Consider the following 20,425-nt stretch of genomic DNA (forward strand, 5'->3'; position numbering starts at 1 on the left):
AAATCCTGTTCAACTTTCTAGTCAATCGGACGAAAATTGAGGATTTTAGAAATTTGATAGATTTGTTGACCTTTGGCCGATGTTGACCTTTGGCCGATGTTGACCTTTTGAACTCAAAAACAATAGGGGTCTTCCTTATGACAAACTCCACCATATGATGACATTTTGTGAAGAGTGGTTTAAAATTGTGACCTGTAGGTGACAAACAGACAGACAGACAGACAGACAGAATAACAAAATCGACTGACCAATATACTTTAAAAAATCTTCGATTTTGCAAGTCACAAACGGACAGACAGGTGTGAAAACATTACCTCCATCAACCTCCGGTGGCAGAGGTTAAAAAAATAAAAAGACAAGACTGAGGACTCAAAACGACAGTATCTTGAACAATCCTATCATCCTTGCTGGTCATTATTACATGGAATATTTGACTGCGAAGCAAACCAAAACTTACAACATAGCAATGCTAGAGGAAACCAACCAATGCACAACATCACAAACCAGATCGATTAGTTCACTATAGCTTGGATCGCTGCAGATGGAAGGCTGCCGTGCTGGTGCTTGTGAATGAACAAGACCCAGGACATCATCCTGCATTCCTCCTTGTCCTCCACGTGCAATCGAGATAATATCCTGCCGGGTGAAAAGATGGGCGAATATTTAGAAATGCGTGTAGAAACTCTGTCTGTCGGATTGGGAACGAACCAAGCTCCCAAACCCCTGTGACAAATCACACCACCTGCTCATTGATTCAGGCAATTGCATTCACTGTGCAGACTGTTGAACAGTACAGTACTACAAAAGAAAACCTGTCTCGATATCTATATTTCGATGCAAATGATGTAGTTTGGCTACATCATTTGCATCGAAATATGCAAATGCAAATATGCAAATCGAAATATGCAACATCGAAATATGCAAATATGCAAACTTCAAAAAAAATCGTTCTCAATCGATGAAATCTTTTCTTAAGGCATTAAAACTGTGTTGTATGGACCTTGTCACATGAGGAATTGCAAATGGAAACACCCTTTCAGGACAACAGTTGTTCACCCTAAAAGGCAATCTTGAATTTGGAGAGACGATGGCACACACTGGCCTGCTCGTTATAAAATTGACCAATAGTATTGAAAGCCCACAAGGTGTAGGGAGACCAAACCCTCTACAGTTTAACCTTACAGCAAGGTTCACACGCACTTCCAAACCACATTATAGCACATTCGTAGACTCCTTTTCATTCCATGAGACCAAACATTAAACAACATTGACTGGTTTATGCAAAGGCAGAGATTTCATGGTCCCCCAATAGTCTATCAACAATTGGTGATCAAAGTAACAATGCTTCTCATAACAAGAGAAACCCATACAACTGCAAGAAGTGCTTCAGACAAATATAGCATCGTGTTAAAAAAGGAACCTTGATTGTCCATTTTCTCAGTGTTATAAAGTTACCTTCCTTCTCACCTTGATAAACCATGTTTTGTACCTGCTCGAAGTCACTGACTTTGTGGTCTGTAAGAATGTTCCTTTTTTTTTCTCCCAACTGTCTGAATAAATGCCTGTATTATGCCTTGAAAACCACTTATTGCAGGTGAACATCTACATTTATGTCAACATTTTAGAAGTACTGTCTATATATTTATGGTTTTCCATCATACTGTACTAATCTGCATTGCAGTGATGACCCATCCAGGAATGTAACCCCAGCCAAGAAACTGCTTTGGCAGAACCGACATGTAGAGCATGGTACATGATGATGATGATCATCATACTCAGCTGACTGGGCTGACCGGATGGATTTTCCAGAGTCGTAACAGTCTTCTTTTTCAAGTCATTAGAAAATCTCAAAGCACCCTAAAAGTGAAGTCACAAGTCACGAGGTGAGAGTGCAGCGCATGGAGGAAGTGGTGTGAGTGTAGTGAGTGGAGGCAATGGTGAAGGTCTTGCAAATGCAGACAGTGGTGTGGGTGCAGGTTGGGATTGTGGAGCAAGTGCAGGCAGGAGTGAGGGTGAAGTGAGTGAGATAGGTAGGAATGAGGTCAGGGAGACAGATTTTGTTTGCGATGAAACTATTAAATAGGTAGATTCTTCATTCTGCAGGAAGGATCATAGACAGAGTGTGTATTGCCTTGAAGGAGCTGTAGTAAGGGGTATTGAAGGAAGGTTAAGTGATATTATCAGGTCATGAAAGGAAGACGTTGGTTGTGGTACACATAGGAGCAAGTGATGTATGGAAAGTTCACTCAGAAAATTTGAAACGTAGTATAGGATATTGGGTTGTCAACAAAAGGCAAAGGGCTGTGAGGTTATATTTTCTGGTATTCTCCCGAGTTTGGGAAAGGGAATATCATTTATGAGTGAAGCGATTGATGTCAACCAATGGTTTAAAGAATGTTGTCGGTAGGAAGGTTATATTTTTAGAAAGTGGTGGGAATCATTTCAGGGGCAAAGGGAGTTTTCCAGAATGATGACCTTTGGCTAAACAGAAAGGGGTAAAAAAAAAAAGCTTTGATGTGGAAATTAAGGAGGAATTGAGGGATTTTTAGGCTGGAGAAGGATGGTGAAGCTAATAAAGGAAGGAACTGCAATTGCTGATATCATTCTTTAGGACTGGCAGCAAAAAGGAGTTTAAAGAAGGCAAATAAATAAGGCAAATATGACTAAAGGCAATCTCAGATCATTCCACAAAGCCTGGAAAAAGTGTGTCCACTCTCAGGAAATCCAAAAAACAACATCTGGCCAACCTCAAGGCTGAACTTCCGAACCTGTTTACCACAACCTCAGGTCATCCCCCATCTATACTCAAGATCTCTTCTATCCCAACGGACCCCATTACCAAGCAGTCCCATTTTCCAGATTGCTGTGACTTTCCTTCTCTCCCTCATCTCTTTTCATTTGTAAGTTGACAGTTGCTTTGTTCCTTTTGTTTCTTACCTGCTTTCCCTTTCTTTTCTTGCTGTGTTTCAACATGTGTGCAGCTGGTTTACTCCCATGTCTCTCTCACCCCACCCCCTTGATCTCACTATCATTCTACTCTGCTGTTGTGTTATTCCTCCCTTTCGATTCTGCTTTGGCTCTTCCACGAGCTCGATCAAATATATATATATATATATATATATATATATATATATATATATATATATATATATATATATATATATATAAATTTAAACCAGATGGAAGACCTTGAATCCAAAGTAGTCACAAAGGAATGTAATTTCGTTGCAGTAAGTGGGACTTAGTTTAATTAAGAGAGGAATTGGAGGACACAACAGGACTAGAGGCAACTACAGATGTATAGGTGTGAGTGGAAAGAAAAAAAAATTATTGGAGATTGAACAGGCTGTCACAATTAGGGTAAAAGGCAGTATTCTTTTGGGAGAAAGGATGTAATTAATGTGGAGGATCATGTGTGGATTAAGATTGGGGATTGTAAGAACAGTAAGATAATTGTATGATGCTTTATAGGGCTCCTGATGTGAGGTAAGAGGAGGAAAGAAGGGAAGATGAAGAATCCAGAAATGCATGTGATATGGGAAGAGTATTGATTATTATGGGGGATTTTAACTTGGCAGGGATAAATTGTGTCCAGAAACAAGGAAAGGGCTGAGCAGATCAGGATTTCCTTAATCTAATCCAGGATTGCTTTTTAACCTAGTTTATAGATAAGCCCACGAGGAAGGGGGTGGGGGGTCACCGTTAGACCTCCTTTTAAGTAACGATTCCAATGTGGTGGAGGTGGTGGAAGTAGGGGAGCATTGAGAGATCGAGTGACCATAACATCATGTGTGCAAGGATTCTGTTAAGAGGTCGTGTTTGGGATAGTAGAGTCAGGCTATTGGATTTCAGGAAACCAAACTTTCAGGGTGTGAGAAGAGAGCTGTGTGCTGTAAATTGTGAAAAGCTAACAAGAGGCCAGTCAGAATCAGAAAAATAGGAAACTTTCAAGGAGCAAATGGATATGGTACAGAGAGAGGGTAAGTTTATTCCAATGAGCTGTAAAGCCAGAGGCAAAAAAAAAGACCATGGTGGTTGAGCAGAGAGCAAAGAATGCTGGATATGCAGGTGTTTATCAAGTACAAAATAACAGGATTTTTTACTTGATAAACTTGAGGTAAGTGGTGAGGAATCAGCCTGGTTTAGACACAACTAGTCACCATTTTAGATCAGGGATAAGAACACCGCACATGCTTTCTGGTACTTGACATTGGTGGTGAGGTAAGTATTCTACCTCCAGAAGATAACTGCAAGTCTTCACCTGCCTCAGTCAACCTGCAAGCTGTTAACAATTCTCCCATCACATGTGGTGAGAAGTACTCACTCTCAACCTTGGACTAAGATTAGTTTTCTGCCTTTCATTGTCGTGGAGTTACCCACACCCATCATCGGGGTAGATTTACAAAGGTAGTTTTGTTTGCAAGTTTACGTTGAATACCATAAGCTGAATGACTCCACCACTAGCCTGGTAGTCAAAGGGATCACCTCCCATACTCTCTCCATCAGCCTGATGTTCGTTAAGCCAGGATGTACTACCCGTTTTGACGCCCTCATTCAAGAAAAAAAAATTACACATCCTATTTACACTGAGACTGCAGTAATCACTCAATTACTCATCATATTGACTGACACCCATGGACCTCCAGTGGTTGCTCATCCTCATCATGTTGATCCTGTTTGCCTCAGCACTGAAAAAGTGGAGTTTGAACGGTGCTTTCACTTTGAATAGTTCACTCATCCAGCAGCAGCTGGTAAACTTCCCCTTTGTATATGGTCCCAAAGAAGATGCCAGGTGACTGGAGACTCGTCCTCTCTGTTATATTCACCCTCTCATTTGCTTAAGGTCATCTGCCGTTGACTCAGAAATCAGCAAAGATTACCGCTCTGCATAAAAAGGTGCAAAAACAGAACACTACAACAAGAGACCAATCAGCCTTCTCCCAATCATCAGAAAGGTTATGGAATCCATCATCGCTTCCGACATTAAATCCTTGCTCTCCTCCAAAGGCTTGATTTCTGATCATCAACTTGGATTCAGACCAGGTCACTCTACCCTGGATTTGATGCTCCTGCTTTCCTAACAATGGATGGAGTTCCTCAATGCCAGACATGAAATCAGAGCCATTTACAGACATTTCAGTGCTTTCAATATGGCCTGGCACCTTGCCCTGATCACCAAACACTCTTCCCATGGTATTCAAGGCAAACTCCACTCTTGCTCGCAGACTTCCTCTCCTGTCAGAGCCAATATGTGGCCCTTAATGGAGTTCTTTCATCTCCTCTTCCTGTCCAGGCTGGAGTTCCTCAAGGCAGTGTTCTGGGCCCTGTGCTTTTTCTGTTTTTCATGAATTATCTCTCTGACTCTGGAAAAATCATCTTTATCTCCTTGCTGATGACTCCACCCTCTGCCGTACCACCTGTCATCTCTCAGATCAGCAAGCAGCAGCCTCTTCACTCTCTGCAGATCTGGATAAAATCGCAAGCTGGTCCAACACTTGGAGCATGTCTTTCAATCCTGACAAATCACACTCTCACTATGTCTCTCCGAAAGGACCATCTGGAACCCCACCCGCCCCCACTCACTTTCTCAACAATTCTCTTGAAGAAGTCCTTTCATTCAAGCTTCTGCATGTCACTATCTGCCATGATCTTTCCTGGGGAAGCCACATTCCCAAGCTGGCTTCCAAAGCCAATCGTCGACTGGGCATTCTCCGTCATGCAAAGTCCTTTGTTGGTACACCTGAGCTCCTGACCCCACACAAAGCTTTCATCCACAGCCTGGTAGAGTACTGCCCTCCCCTCTGGGCTGGTGCTCCCACCTCTCACCTTTCTCAGCTTCACGCTGTGGAAACCAAGGCATTTTAGGATCATTGGTATTTCCCATGATGAAGCCGAGTCTTTGTCTTCTACCGTCTCCTCTCCAGCCTTGTGCCCCCTGATCTGTCTATTATCTGTCCCACCCATATTTCTGCAGGGTACTCAAGGTCTGCCAGCAACCCCCTTCTGGTAAAATTACCAAAATCAAGAATCACTGCTCACCTTCACTCTTTCATTCCTCTTTTTCCCCATCTTTGGAAGAAAGTCCCTCACTCTGTTCAATCCTATTCTTCTTTCCAGGTCTTCAAAACAGCTGTTCAACACCATCCAAAACCACGATCTTTTCTACCCCAGTTAATCCACCCCAAACCCACTTCCTTCAAATTCCCTGCTTTCCTTTCTGAAAGTCCCTGGAGTGTCCATCTTGTGTCCAGGGTATGTGTACCAGACCCCATCCCTCTCCCTTCCACAGATCTCCTAATGTCTCTGTTCCCGACTATTTTGTGCTTCCCTCTCCCACCCCTCGTCTTCTGCTCCCTTTGTTATGTGTTCTGTGTGTTCGCTCTTATACGAGCCTCGACATTGTATACGGATAAAAAAAAAATCCTTCAGCATTCGCCACTCCACCAACCACAGCTCCTCCATAATCTTCAAACAAACTACCTGAAGTGAGAAACAGCAGATATGGATGCCAGGTATACTGGGCTACCACATTTGTGCAAGTTTTTGTTGCAAGATGAAGGAAGACATATTATGGATAATGTCTGTTTTACAACTTGGGCAGTGCAGTACCTTCATTCACTACATATATTGGCATCGATCACTCATAGTGATCATTTTATTCACTAGCAATCTAGGAGGGAGTTAACTGTCATGCCTCCTGTGCCACCTGCTACACCATTCCAATAGTCATGTGACTGTTTTACTGTGAAATGCAGTTTTACAGCTTTTTACCCAACAATCATCGTTTTTCTATCTGGGTGATTTGTCCACTCTTCGGCCTGGGTTCCGAAGGAGAAAAGGTGGTTAATTTTATTTCCTGGCCGATCTTCATCGAGAAAGAATGACATCACTTGAAACAATGGAAAGGATGGCTTCTCAGCATTTCAAAGCCCTGGCAACAGTTGCCATCAGGACTCTTCATAGTGCAATGGAGTCCTCCTCTCTTCTATGAACTGGTGCCCCAGCATCACATTAATCTCTTCTGGATCCTGTGGAACCGAAAGCTCTCAATATTATTGGAATCTTTTGTGATGAGGCTGAAGCACAGGGCTTGTTCCTCTCACATGTCAGTGGCCTCTGTTTTTAACCACCTCTCCTCATGTCCAACTCCCATTGCTTTCTCAGCCCTCTGACCCTCCCTAGAAACTACAGAGTTGATAAGATTTTTTTTGCCCCACTAACCCCCACTTAGTTAAGCTTCCACAATCCAGGCTTTCCTTCCACCTCCACTTTTTGAAACTGCCTTCCGGAGGCAATTCAATCGCACACTGCCCTCCAGGGTTCAAGCAGGTTGTGCACCATAATTAGTCATCCTCCATCTCCACCAATATAATCTTTTCTACCCCTATCAATTCGACAAAGGCCAACCTTCTTACTTGCAGGTTGTAGGATTTCTGTCTCTCTTTTCCCGTCATTTCATTGTCTTCCTTGTTGTATCCAAGTGGGCCCCACTATCCTACTGTCATGATATTGCCTTTTTACCCCTCTGTCACCTTGCTATTCCATGAGCCTCAATCTTCTAAAATATTCCTTTTGTTTTTTCAAAAACTCTATGGACTAGAGGATGTCCCTGAAACTTGTCAACCCCATGCAGTGGAAATGATCAATTATATACAAATTGAAAATAAATATTCCACAGAAAGAGTTTCAGCAATTAAAACATTTTAGAGATCAGAGAGGACATGCTATAGACCAATTACACCAAAAACATTTAAAGGAAAGTGCAGTTCATTGAAAAAAAAAAATACATTTTCCCATTTCCTCCTTGGTTTTTGGGCAATTAAACAACTTTTACGCAATACACATAGGCAGGTATAACAGAGTAACCTTTACATTTGTAATCATGGAGCTCCCACTCACCTCCAAGTCACTTTTCAACGGTGCAGGGGACAAGGTCGTAGCAGAGTTCAATAGCGATGTCTCCATACTCACAAATGCTGGATGAGACATACTGATGTGCTGAAACAGAACCACCACAGAAATGATAAAGCTCAGAGGAACCAATGCCGATTTCATGTGGTGCTTGGATTTCGTGATGTACTCGATGAGGGGTTAGAGACTGTTTGCGAGCTGCTTCAGCACCAAAGTTTGGCCTTCGGAGAGAACAGAGACTACCCCAGAGAGAAAGAGAGAGAGAGATCGATATATGACGTCTCCAATGTCTCGTGATTGGGCTTTGGTCAATCAATGCTATACATCCACCCCTCCCCTCCTCCCAAAGAGTACATCTGCTGCTTGCTTTGAATCTGAATGGTAGCAATAGGAAACTCCTCTCTCTCCTTCACAATCCCATTATGAAACATCCCTCCAAGAACCCAACCAAATCCCTTTGTGTCTGCTGAAGAGGTTTCAGGGTAGGGTGGGAGCAGGGCAAGCCTTCATTGCTGCATTTGGGCTATGGGGAATGCCATAGGAAGGAAAGTGGTGGTTGAGGGTGGGGGTATGAGTGAGGCACAATGGCTCGGGGTTGAAGCTTGGACAATGTGCTCATTGTGTGTCCATTTCACGGCTTTTAAACTCGTTTTCCCAAACAGTGTGTCCCTAGCCTTTACCTATCCTACAATTGCACTGAAGTAGTCCAAATGTTTCAGTAATCGAATAGGCCTCGTGTCCCTCTGCTACTCATACAAACATCGTACAATCGAGGGTTTTCACCATAATATTCCAATGAGGTTATGCGTGTCGTGTTTGAGATGACGTCTTCATTGATGAAAACATTCGTCAAATGCTCACGGCCTCTTTTAAACCCCTATCTCATGCTCCACAAGCAATGTCGACACCGTTCCACAAAAGATCGATGGACCTGATGTCTGTTTCCACTGCACTTAAGGGCATTGGTGGATCGAGATAAAGACCCCAAATCCAGACCCTGGGGTCCAGAAGTGTAGCATTTCACCCCAATCGCATCCAATTTTGGCGGTATTAGAAGGGGAAATCTATTTGGAAATTTCATAACACTTGGAAAAAGCTTTTAACTCTGCCTGTTATAAATCCAAAGGTTTCACTTCAAATCATGCACCATCATATCTGGTTCGGTTGATAAATACAATGCCTCGCATTTGCTGATGGGAAACCAGCAACAATGACAAATGATGTAAAGCACCAAAGGGTAGATTTCCTCCCCCCCCCACCCCATCCTTCCTGTGAAACCTTTTCTATTAGACACATTCAACAATAAATCAGTGGAACCGCCAAGGTATTCCTTTCTTCTGGACATGGTCATAGATGAAAGAACGGCTGTAAAACACGTAACCCTAATGGTGCTCAAATGCGTTTTCCAGTTATGATTGGGACTTCTATGCTTTTATTTTTTTGGAGGTGCCGCCGATGATGTGTTCAGGTTCAGTGGTTCCAAAGCACAATTGAAGGCAACACAGCTCCTGATTTGACTTTTATTCAAAGTAAAAGCCATTCACAATGTTGATACAAAACAATTTCAACCGTTCTAGGTTTTCAGAATCACTTGCACTAAAAAATAAAATAAAAACACAAATAACAGGATTCTAATAAATTGTACATTCCACTAAGATTTAACAGTCGCATGCTGGACTCACCCAGAAGGTTTACAGGACCACGTGACCCCCACAGTTAAGTGCCATACCTAAAGCATCAGAGAGAAAATATTATATTTAATCAAACATACTTGTGTGTTTGTGGTGGACGTACGTGTGAAAGCATCACTATTATATTTACACAATAGATTTTATGAACTCGATGCCGATAAGAGGATGTTTATCACCATTGAACAGGACATTTTTAGCATTCGCCCTTCTTCAAAGCAAAATAACTTGAAGGTCTAATGCTCGAAACTTCAGCTACGACCCACTTCCCATGACGGAAAGAATACTCTAAACCGCTTTTGGTTGATAAAATTCATTGCACAAGGAACTGACGCAGGAGGCGGTCACTTGGCCCATCAAGCCTGCACTTTGTCTAACTGCCGGCAAATGCAGACTGACACGCTAGCCTTCTTTGAAGACTAGTATTCATTCCATCATGTTAAATTTGTACAGATATCCATAAGCAATGATAAACCCCATTGGAAAGGGGAGAGAGAGAGGAGAGGAGAGAGAGAGAGAGGAGAGGAGAGGAGAGGAGAGGGAGAAAAAAAAATACTCAAATTTGAAAAATGTTGAAAAGTTGACAGAGACATCACCCTCAAAACTATTAACAGCGTAGCACCAACAAATCGTAAAACAACCAACATGAACAATAAAACCAAAGGATGTTCCTAACTGTATACAGTTCTGTAAAAAATACAGAGGAGGGAGGTTTGAAACACTCCATAGATATAAAGTCTGAGATCTTTGATCATGATTTGGCGACAATGTAGTAAATTAAATGAATGCTCGCCAAACTTTAGTTACCGAGCTGAGCTTTATAATCACAACGCGTTTATTTAACCAGTTGTATGTTTTAGGGATTCAGGGTATGTCTTTGAGGTAGTAATATGGGATGGAAGGTGGTAGGTCTAAATTTTCCATTTACAGAATATATTTTTGCATATCACAGTGAAGTATGCTGCGACCTTGTGGTACGAAGCAGAAATACATCAAATGCTCTCAACGTTTTCCATTGGTCCACTTTATGGTTCAGTTCACACCACTGCAGGTATATTTGGCAATCAAGACAAATCACAGAAGGCGAGACCCTTTCACACGATGTTGCACAAGCAACAAGCTAGAAAACCTTGGATTATCACTCGGAGTGACATTCTGGCTGCAATTAGCTTTGCGATTTGAGCCAATTGTTCTGCTGTATCGAAACTGAAGTTCAATTAAACGATTCATCATGTCCTCCACAACTCCAAATTCACGGTGTCAAAGCGCCGTCATGGCCCCACGACAGGCAACAGGAACACCAATCGGTTCCCAAAAGGCACATCCAAGATCTCATCCTGCAGATACACAAAGTTTAGCCACACAGGTGCATAAATATTTATTTTTTCACTATGTAAAGTCAACACCCTGTAACTTATGACTGTACAGTATAAAAGCAAACAAAGGGGGGGGGTGGGGGTCTTCATTTCCTCGTAACTTGAATCGTTTGCACAAATTAATCTCCATTTTCTTATGATTATCTACACAAATAAAAAGGACGGTGTGTCCCTTTGTTTCTCAATCTCTTACCTCACCACCTCACTTATCATCACCAAACTTCGTAGACATCATGAATAATGTCTTACAGCATCCAAATTTACTTGCAATTCCTTCATTTATTTATTCCGTTGGGTTCAATTAAAAGTGGACGTTTTCTCAAAGCGCTCATCATGCAGGATGACATCCATGACATCACAGCAATCTGGTGGGCAGCACATAGAGCGCTCCAACAATCACATGATTATTGTTGTCATCGTTGTTGTCTCATTTTACACAAGCTTGTTCGTCTATGGCTCTTTGTTCTATCAAATCCTATACTAGCCTTGATAGGCATATCCACTTGTTGAAACATTTGTTAGGGTCCAACAACAAAAATAATTAAAAAACCCTTTGTTTTTACATTAATTTCAGGCTTGTGGGGGAGTTTGTACACAAATCACATGTCAGCCAAACATTCAAGTAAACATCAGTGTTGTTTTACGTTTGATGCAATGATATTAGTAAGACACGGACAAATACCATATGTGTGGTATGTATGGGATGTAAACCTGAATTTCCAGCTTCAGTTTCCAGTTTCCACATGGTTCAGATGGGAACACTAAACAGGCCAACTGCTAAGGTTTTGATGAAAGGCTTCATTCAATATTAGTTCTGCTTCAGCCGTCTCCCTTTGATCACTGCAGGCATGTTCTTTGTATCCAATTTTTAGCTCACTTGGACTTTAGTCAGGTAAGCTTATGCGGTCAGGCAGTTTCCATCGGTGAGTGAGTGAGTGAGTCAATGCTTCAGTTATTATCGCTTGAACCAAACACAAGATTTTGATGAAGCTTAGCCACAAACTTCATATCTGATGCCGAACAAAGGTGTAATGACCACATCAAAATATGTACTCATGAAAGGGGTCTATGGGGGGTAGGGGGGGGTTGACCCCCCAAAATAGGTGTTTGCTCTCTTCTCCAAAATGACACACACAATTTCGATGAAACTTGACCACAACCTTCATCACTCGTGATTAACCATTGTTCACGGCATTAAAAAGTAATAAAAAACTTTAAAAAAAATACAAATCAGGGACTTAGGGGGTCTGCGTGAGGTTTAAGTGACTGTTGCTTCTGATTCATGTGAGCTTCAGGACACGCGGTCCTATTTTTTTTTTTTAATTGCTCCCATCCTTCCTGGGGTCTCGCCAAAGAAGATGGTATTGCATTTGGGTCCGTTTGTTTGTCTGTCTCTCTGTCTGCATATAATGTGCTAACATAGGCCACACTCGCCACCAAGTGGTAGCTTGTCGTACATCATCTTTTTTCAGCTGAGTGCATCTATAAAGTATGTACAATTAGAATGTGAGTACTTGTATAAAATAAGTATTATGAAACCACACAAAACAAGTATGGACGAGGGTAAGCAATCTATGATTGCTCGTTCTAGTTTATATACAAGTTTGGCTGTTACCAAAACTGCATAAAATTCGTCATTTGCAGGAAACAAGTCCTAACTACAAAAGGAGTAGTAGGATATCTTTGAGGTATGTACGCATACCTTTCAGATGTTTAAGCCTGGGTTTGAATCCAGACCCAGCTAAAAACTGTCAAGCTGGTGTTTTGGATGCAGGGCGATGCATCAATCTGTACGCTGTCCATTGGAAGGATGTTAAGCCAGTGGACCGATCTGCCTACACTTGGGTTGTTGCTTGGGGTTAAAGACCCTTTGATGCTTTTTTGTGTGAAGAGTACACGAGTCATCACTGGCACCCTGAGCCAATTACAAATACCTGCCAGTCGGACGTCAGGACTGGCCAGCCAGTTCCAGAAAATCTCACAACAAAACCGTTCCCCCCAGTCAACCACACAAGAAGCCGGTAATCATTGGGTCTGTTAAAGAAGAAGATGATGAACCTGAAGTACAAGCAAAACTTAGAGAGTAAAGGGATGTTGTTTATTAATTATACCGAGTGTTCACGAGTTTCCTGACGAAGGAACCTCGATACTGCTCAGATTTTCTCACATCTTCATGATTCTGCTGGCTGATATAAAACTCACGTCCTTGCATTTAGTTCAGCTCCATACTCTTGTGCTTTTCAAATATGGAAATAAACACCATGGGACTTGTTTCCTGCTCATTGCATTAACTGAATCCATTGTTGTTGATACATGACCTTTGACTTCTAATTATTCATACTTCACAGTTAAACTTGGCTGTCTGTCTGGCATGTTATCATGTGGTAAGCATACATGCTTGTTGCATGTCTCTGACTCTTCCTCATTCAGATAGTTCATAACTCTCACAAATGAATCTCACACACACACACACACACACACACACACACACACACACACACACACACACACACACACACACACACACACACACACACACACACACACACACACACACACACACACACACACACACAAGAATCCTGCACACGGGATATAGATACTTGGTCTGTTAAGCCTGTGTTGTAACCAGATCTCAATTATTACCTTAGTCACCGAAAGTGGACAGAGGTTATGTTTTCAACCATGTTTGTCTGTCTGTTTGTCTGTCTGTCTGTGAGTAGCATATCTCAAAAAGTTATGGATGGATTTGGCCGACACTTGGTGGACAGGTTGGGTGTGTGACAAGGATTAAATGGTTGAATTTTGGTGAAGAACCGGATCTGGATCCAGCCAGATACAAGAAATTATAAAGTGATTCTTCACCTTTGATTGATGGGGGTGGCAAAAACGATATATGGCAGATGCCAAACATTTAGGGACAGTTTCGAACAAAACTTGATGGATGAGTTGGGGAGGTGACAAGAACAAGCCGATTCGATTTTGGTTAACCCTTTGAACCCAAGCGGCCATTTTACCGGCTGCCAGTCAAGCCTCCATATACCCGGTAGCCGTTTTACCGGCCGCTATTCAAGCCTCCATATACCCGAGCGGCCGTTTTACCGGCCGCTATTCAAGCCTCCATATACCCGAGCGGCCGTTTTACCGGCCGCTATTCAAGCCTCCATATACCCGAGCGGCCGTTTTACCGGCCGCTATTCAAGCCTCCATATACCCGAGCGGCCGTTTTACCGGCCGCTATTCAAACCTACATATACCCAAGTGGCCCAATTTTTCTCCAGGGAGCCCAGGGTGGGAGAGCTGAAAGTCCAAAGAGCTCAATGTTCAAAGGGTTAAGGTCCAGATGCAGATCCGGCCTATCAGTGTGATCCAAAACATAAACTGTTCAGCCTGGCGGAGGTATGCGCTCTTCCAAGTACCATTCTACTTTTATCTATTTTTCTCCATCATCAATCTCTTTTTACGTAATCTATTGGCAGGGTCAACATCTGTCCATGGAACTGGCTCTTAAGGCCCTGTCACACCTTGACGTTTTAGCCAGTGTATGTCAAGGTATCAAAATGTATGTAAAACGCTGGCGTACGCTGAACTATTGATGTTTTTTAAAGTTTTGGGCATATAATAACATGTTGGACGTATGCATAACGTATTAGTAACATACACAGAACGTTTTAATCACATGTTGATAACTTCTTCCAACGAATGCTGAGCAAATTATCGGCGTTCACAACCTATGAACGATAGTCTAACTTATGCATAGCGCGGCAGCGTATCGCCGACGATCACGTGGCGTAGGCTATTAATAGGCTGCTGCTCGACGATTCAAATCATAACCGCACTAGACATCGAAGTGTGAAGCCGCTGTCACACCTTGATGTTTTAGCCAGCGTATGCCGATGTATGAAAAAATTGCCTAACCAAGCTGGCACACGTCGAATACGTCATGGGTAAGTTTTGTATACGTTAATAGCACACTGGCATATGTCGTAGTATGCTGACATACGTCGTAATACGCTGGCACAAGTCGTAATACGCTGGCATACGTCGTAGTACGCTGGCATACGTCGTAATACGCTGGCATACGTCGTAGTACGCTGGCATAAGTCGTAATACGCTGGCATACGTCGTAGTACGCTGGCATAAGTCGTAATACACTGGCATACGTCGTAGTACGCTGGCATAAGTCGTAATACACTGGCATACGTCGTAGTACGCTGGCATACGCCGAGTACGTCAATAAATTTTCAGCATGTTGAAAATTTCTCGATGTATGCCTCACACATTCTGCATACGCTGGCATAAGTTGTAGGCACGTTACGCGATCGTTGACACACGTCGACACACGTTACTTGTACGTTACTCATAAGTCGAAACACGTCGAGGTTAGTGTCAGTGTTCCAGACTCCCTGGTTTTTTTTCTTCAGTATGACGGTGATGTTGACACTTCGATTTCTAGTGCGGTTATGATTTAAGTCGTTGAGCGGCAGCCTATTAATTATATTATATTATAACCGCACTAGAAATCGAAGTGTCAACATCACCGTCATACTGAAGAAGAAAAAAAAAACAACAAAAAAAACAGGGAGTCTGGAACACTGACGCTAACCATTGCCTTGACGTGTTTCGACTTATGAGTAACGTACAAGTAACGTGTGTCGACGTTGGTCAACGATCGCGTAACGTGCCTACAACACGTTACTCATAGGTTAGAAATAAGTTTCGGGTACGCAAAACATTACCACGATGTGTTTCGACTTATGAGCAATGTACAAGTAACGTGTGTCGACGTGTGTCAACGATCACATAACGTGCCTACAACACGTTACTCATAGGTTAGAAATAAGTTTCGGGTATGCTAAACATTACCTCGACGTGTTTCGACTTATGAGTAACTTACAAGTAACGTGTGTCGATGTGTGTCAACGATCGCGTAACGTGCCTACAACTTATGGCCAAGCGTATGCGGAACGTGTGAGTCATACGCTGGCATACGTCAAAAAATGTCAAGCATGGAAAATTTGTCTAACACCTCGGCGTACTACGACGTATGCCAGCGTACGACTTATGCCAGCGTACTACCAAAAAAAAAACCACCGTACTACGACGTATGCCAGCGTGCTCTTACCGTATACAAACTTACCCACAACGTATTCGACGTGTGCCAGCGTTTTAGCCAAATTTTGCATACGTCAGGCATACGCTGGCTAAATCGTCAAGGTGTGACAGGGCCTTTAATGGAAACCTTGTCGATGGGAGAAGCAATAAACATCCCTTTGATTAACGACATGCTACAGATACAGCACCCCCTTATGGGATATCGGTTATCTTCTACAAATACTTATTTAACGGCCCCAATTATTCCCACATTCTTATGGGGTTTGGTCGTGAAAATTTTTCACCCAGGTCTTTCACAAATTTTCTGGCCAGGTTGGACGTTCGACCCGAGGTGGTTTTGGCAGGAATTATTAATTTGTTCAGCTTGCCAGCAATAACTCACCTACTCTTTGCAAATTACACCGTCAAATATTTTGCATCCACTACGTAATGCTAGTAGACGAGACCACCTGGCTGAACATCCCTCTGTGGGATGGCACACTTTGTGATGCAATGCCCCCCCCCCCCCCGTCTGCAAAGCACTAATCTGACAGTTTATCGTCAAGTTGCGAATTAAACCCAGACGAGACAACAAAAATGTCATGGAACAAAATATCCACAGCATCCTGTCAGACTAGTAGGTAATATGATATAACAGCAGAACGAGTTGGATTTGTTTTGCCTGAGAGTGAAATACAGGACCAAACCACCGAGAGGAATCCAAGCTATCAAGCGGTGCATCATGCTACACTCAGCTTACTCGTTGTCCGGATAAGTTCTCAAATAAGCTGTATGCTAAAAACCTAAATCACAAAATTACAGAGTAATGAGGAAACAAAACAAGGAATACCTTTAACTGGTGTTTTCTGGACACACATTGGTGTTCGATGAGGAACCAAGCCCGCTGTCTGTACAATGCACACGTACAAAGCAATCATCTTTATTACAAAGCAACCAATTTTGTGGCAACCCTCACATAAGATTACGCAGATTCTTTCCATAACATCAAAACTAATTTCAGGCAAAAGATCATTCATCGATAGCCATTTATAACATCCTTTATCTGAAGCTGCCATTTACAGCCACGAGGTGATATTCAAGAGCAAGTTCACTGGAACAACAGACATGAAAAATGATCCCCATGCTCATTCTCAGACAACACCCATCAGCAAGCTTTCGTTCCAAATGTATGAAACTGCTGCATTGTTGGGTGGTCGCTAGACTAACCTTCGTCTCAGGTTTTCCGTCTGTCTGTTTGTTTGTATGTAATGGACAGTTGCCCGTCATGTTCCTATATGGAGCAACGAACGGCAAAAATGCCATCTGATGTGTTCTCTTATCTACATATTTCAAATTTGCCTTAGCCTAGCGACCACCCATGTCGCCTACCGGCTTGTCAACATTATTATTTTGGATGTGAAACTGATGAAGAGAGATTTGATGTGCTCCCTGCAATCATTCGGGTATAATCAGGACTGACAAGATAGCCTAGAGGTATATGCAGTTACCTCCAAGCTGTCTCGCCTGGGTTTGAATCCCAACCCAGCGATAAACTGTCATCCTGGTGTTTCACAAGCAGGGAGATTCATCATTGCGTGTTCCCTGATGGATGTTAAACTGGGCGTCTCATCTTTCAGTAGTAATTGATGGACGTCTAAAATCCCACGGTGTCCTTCGTGAAGAAATGGTGATCTATCGCCATCACCATGAAAAAAAATTACAAATTCCTGCTCTAACCTATAGGGGTCACTGCCTCAAAGTCACAGCTGCTACCTCAGCAAATCCTGCTACCAACAGCCATGTGCTGCACACAAAGAAGAAGCAGAAGCAGAAGATGAAGTTGTTATAATCACAAAGGGGAAGCAGAGTGCAATTCAAAATGACAGTCATTTATTATTACAGCAGATTCTTTGGCATTATTTATTCAGCACAGAGCACTGTATATTAAGAACAATCTGCAGCTGTATCTCTCTTTAAAGTCACGAACGCACCACTCTACCTGCTTTGTCATTGTATTGCCGAGGCACATCGTACAAGGGTTCATCCACTGGTCCTTTGAGCAAGCTGGCTGGATGATCATCTGCAAGTTAAAACACAAGCCTCCATCAAACAAGTAGAACATTTCTTATGAAATTACAAGTATCAATATATCATCACAAGGATTACAATATTACAAACAAGTAGAACAATTATTATGACATTACAAATATCGATATACAGTAAACCTTCCAATTTCATGGATTTCTTCCAATCGCGGCCAACCGATTGTGTTTCCATTTCGTGATCACGGTATTTAATTTCGGCCAATCATGGTTTTTAAGCGAGGATAAGTCATTATTTGTGTTCACGTGTACGTTCACCTCTCATCATGACACTTTTCTTGTTTCTTGCACACCGTTAATTGTAATCAGACCAGAATATGGAACGAAGAAAGAAATTTTCTTATTTAAGACAGGATCCTGAGAAGACTTGGGAAACTATAGACCCGTTAGTTTGACTTCAGTTGTGGGGAAGGTGTTGGAGATATTAATTAAGGACCAGATGAGGAACCATTTAAATAAATACAAACTAATTAAAGGTTCAGGAAAGTATTGATAGTTGTATAGATTGGGCAAAAGATTGGCAGATGGAATTTAACCTGAGCAAGTGTAAGGTGTTGGGGATGGGAAAAAACAATGAAAATAGAGATTACAGGATGTAAGGGGTAACTTTGGAGCGTGTCACACAGGTGAAGGATCTGGGGGTGGTAATAGATACGGGAGGTAAGCAGGCAGCACAGTGCCAGGCAGCTATAAGTAAAGCAAATAGGGTTTTAGGCTGTATAAGGAGAGGGATCAATTACACGGTAAATCAAAAGAGGTGGTGTTAACATTGTACAGGAATTTAGTGAGGCCCTCATCCAGAATATTGTGTGCAGTTTTGGTCACCACAACTTAGGAAGGACATATATGCCATAGAGAGGGTTCAGCACAGGGCTACTAGATTGATTCCCGGCTGAACTAGACTCAGCTATGAGGAGCGGCTGAAGGAGACAGGGCTTTCTTTAAACACTATGATGAGTTATGATAGAGATGAGGTGGTTATGATGAGTTATGATAGAGATGTTTCAGATAATGAAAGATGAAGATAAAATAAGTGCAGATGAATTATTCAACAGAGTAGACAGTGATAGGACCAGGGGCCAGAGCTTGAGAGTGAGAGTTAAGACGGTAGTAAGGCAGGGGACTTTTACTCAGAGAGTAGTTCATGCATGGAATGGTCTCCGTGGAAAGGTAGTGGCAGCAGAAAAAGTAGAAAAGTTTAAATTGGAATTAGATAGGTACCTGGAAGTTATGGAGATAGAGGGGTATGGGGATGTTGATCAGACTTTGAGGTAATTTGAGCATTGATGGGTGATTGTGTGCTTGTGAAAGGAGTGCTGTTGGTGGGGGTCTTGCCAAGGGGGGTTGTGTGGTTGATGTTGTGCGTTTTTAACCAAGCCCATGCCCCCTCCCCGGAGGGGAATAAATAAATAAATTAATAAATATACAAAAAAAGAAGAAGAAAAAACAAAACAAATATATATATATATATATATATATATATATATATATATATATATATATATATATATATATAATAAAAATTCCATTAGTTAAAAACATTTTTTTGCATTTTCTTCCTTGGATCTCGTGTGGATGGATTAGTGCGGTGTTCGTGCTGGCATGATGGGCTGAATGGCCTCCACTTGTGTTGGATTTTCGTTTCCTTGTTTCCTTGAAGCTAAATTTAATAATGAATAGTCAACGAACAGGATATACGAGCCTGGTGTGGCTCAGTGGTTAAGGCGGTGGCTTGGGGTCCTGAGTTCGAGCCCCGCTGGCCGCCGAGTTAGCATCAGGGGGGTTGACTCAGCCTGTCATCCTTCCGAAGGTCGGCAAAATGAGCACCAGTATACTAGTAATTATCCCTGCAAAGTCGAAGGTGACTAAAGGGTTGGCGTCAGGAAGGGCATCCGGCCGTAAAAACATTGCCACAAGAAAGGGTACAATGATTGGAGCCCGCAAAAAGTTGACCCTGCTCAGGGATAAAGGCTTTCAAATGGTGTGATGATGAGTCATCGAACAGGATATGACATATGGAGATCGTGTAATACTAGATCGACAATATATATGGACACACAACAATTAATAATGGTGCCCAAACTTAAAACTATGACAAAAATAAATCATGTTTAAAGGCAGAGAAAGGTCATGTCATTTTTTTTTTTTCGCACAATCATTAGATAAGTCAGCAAGAAGTGAAAATGCAGCATCAGTGGGCCGCCATTACTAGATCAATGAATCAACTCTGTGTAAACGCGAGTCAAATATCCGT

At 42.2% G+C, this 20,425-nt stretch overlaps 2 protein-coding genes across 2 annotated transcripts in view; both read right to left on the bottom strand.

Annotated features, from left to right (window-relative positions):
* LOC147022172 (rhomboid-related protein 3-like) overlaps positions 1 to 8,714 on the bottom strand; it is a 66,703-nt gene extending 57,989 nt beyond the window's left edge. The window contains exons 1-2 of the mRNA XM_085892827.1: positions 7,900 to 8,714; positions 505 to 636 (exon numbers count right to left, since the gene is read on the bottom strand). Of these exons, the coding sequence (XP_085748953.1) occupies positions 505 to 636; positions 7,900 to 8,055 (288 nt within the window). The 5' untranslated portion in view covers positions 8,056 to 8,714. The remainder of the gene's footprint in view (positions 1 to 504; positions 637 to 7,899) is intronic.
* A 697-nt stretch (positions 8,715 to 9,411) lies between these two features.
* The window catches only part of LOC147022173 (uncharacterized), a 52,414-nt gene continuing 41,400 nt past the window's right edge, over positions 9,412 to 20,425 (bottom strand). The window contains exons 10-12 of the mRNA XM_085892828.1: positions 18,069 to 18,149; positions 16,920 to 16,977; positions 9,412 to 10,936 (exon numbers count right to left, since the gene is read on the bottom strand). Coding sequence (XP_085748954.1) covers positions 16,922 to 16,977; positions 18,069 to 18,149 — 137 coding nt within the window. The 3' untranslated portion in view covers positions 9,412 to 10,936; positions 16,920 to 16,921. The remainder of the gene's footprint in view (positions 10,937 to 16,919; positions 16,978 to 18,068; positions 18,150 to 20,425) is intronic.

Source organism: Eptatretus burgeri, chromosome 8 (assembly GCF_056783735.1).
Source record: "Eptatretus burgeri isolate ZD-2024b chromosome 8, Ebu_testis_v1, whole genome shotgun sequence".
In the NCBI taxonomy this organism is placed as follows: domain Eukaryota; kingdom Metazoa; phylum Chordata; class Myxini; order Myxiniformes; family Myxinidae; genus Eptatretus; species Eptatretus burgeri.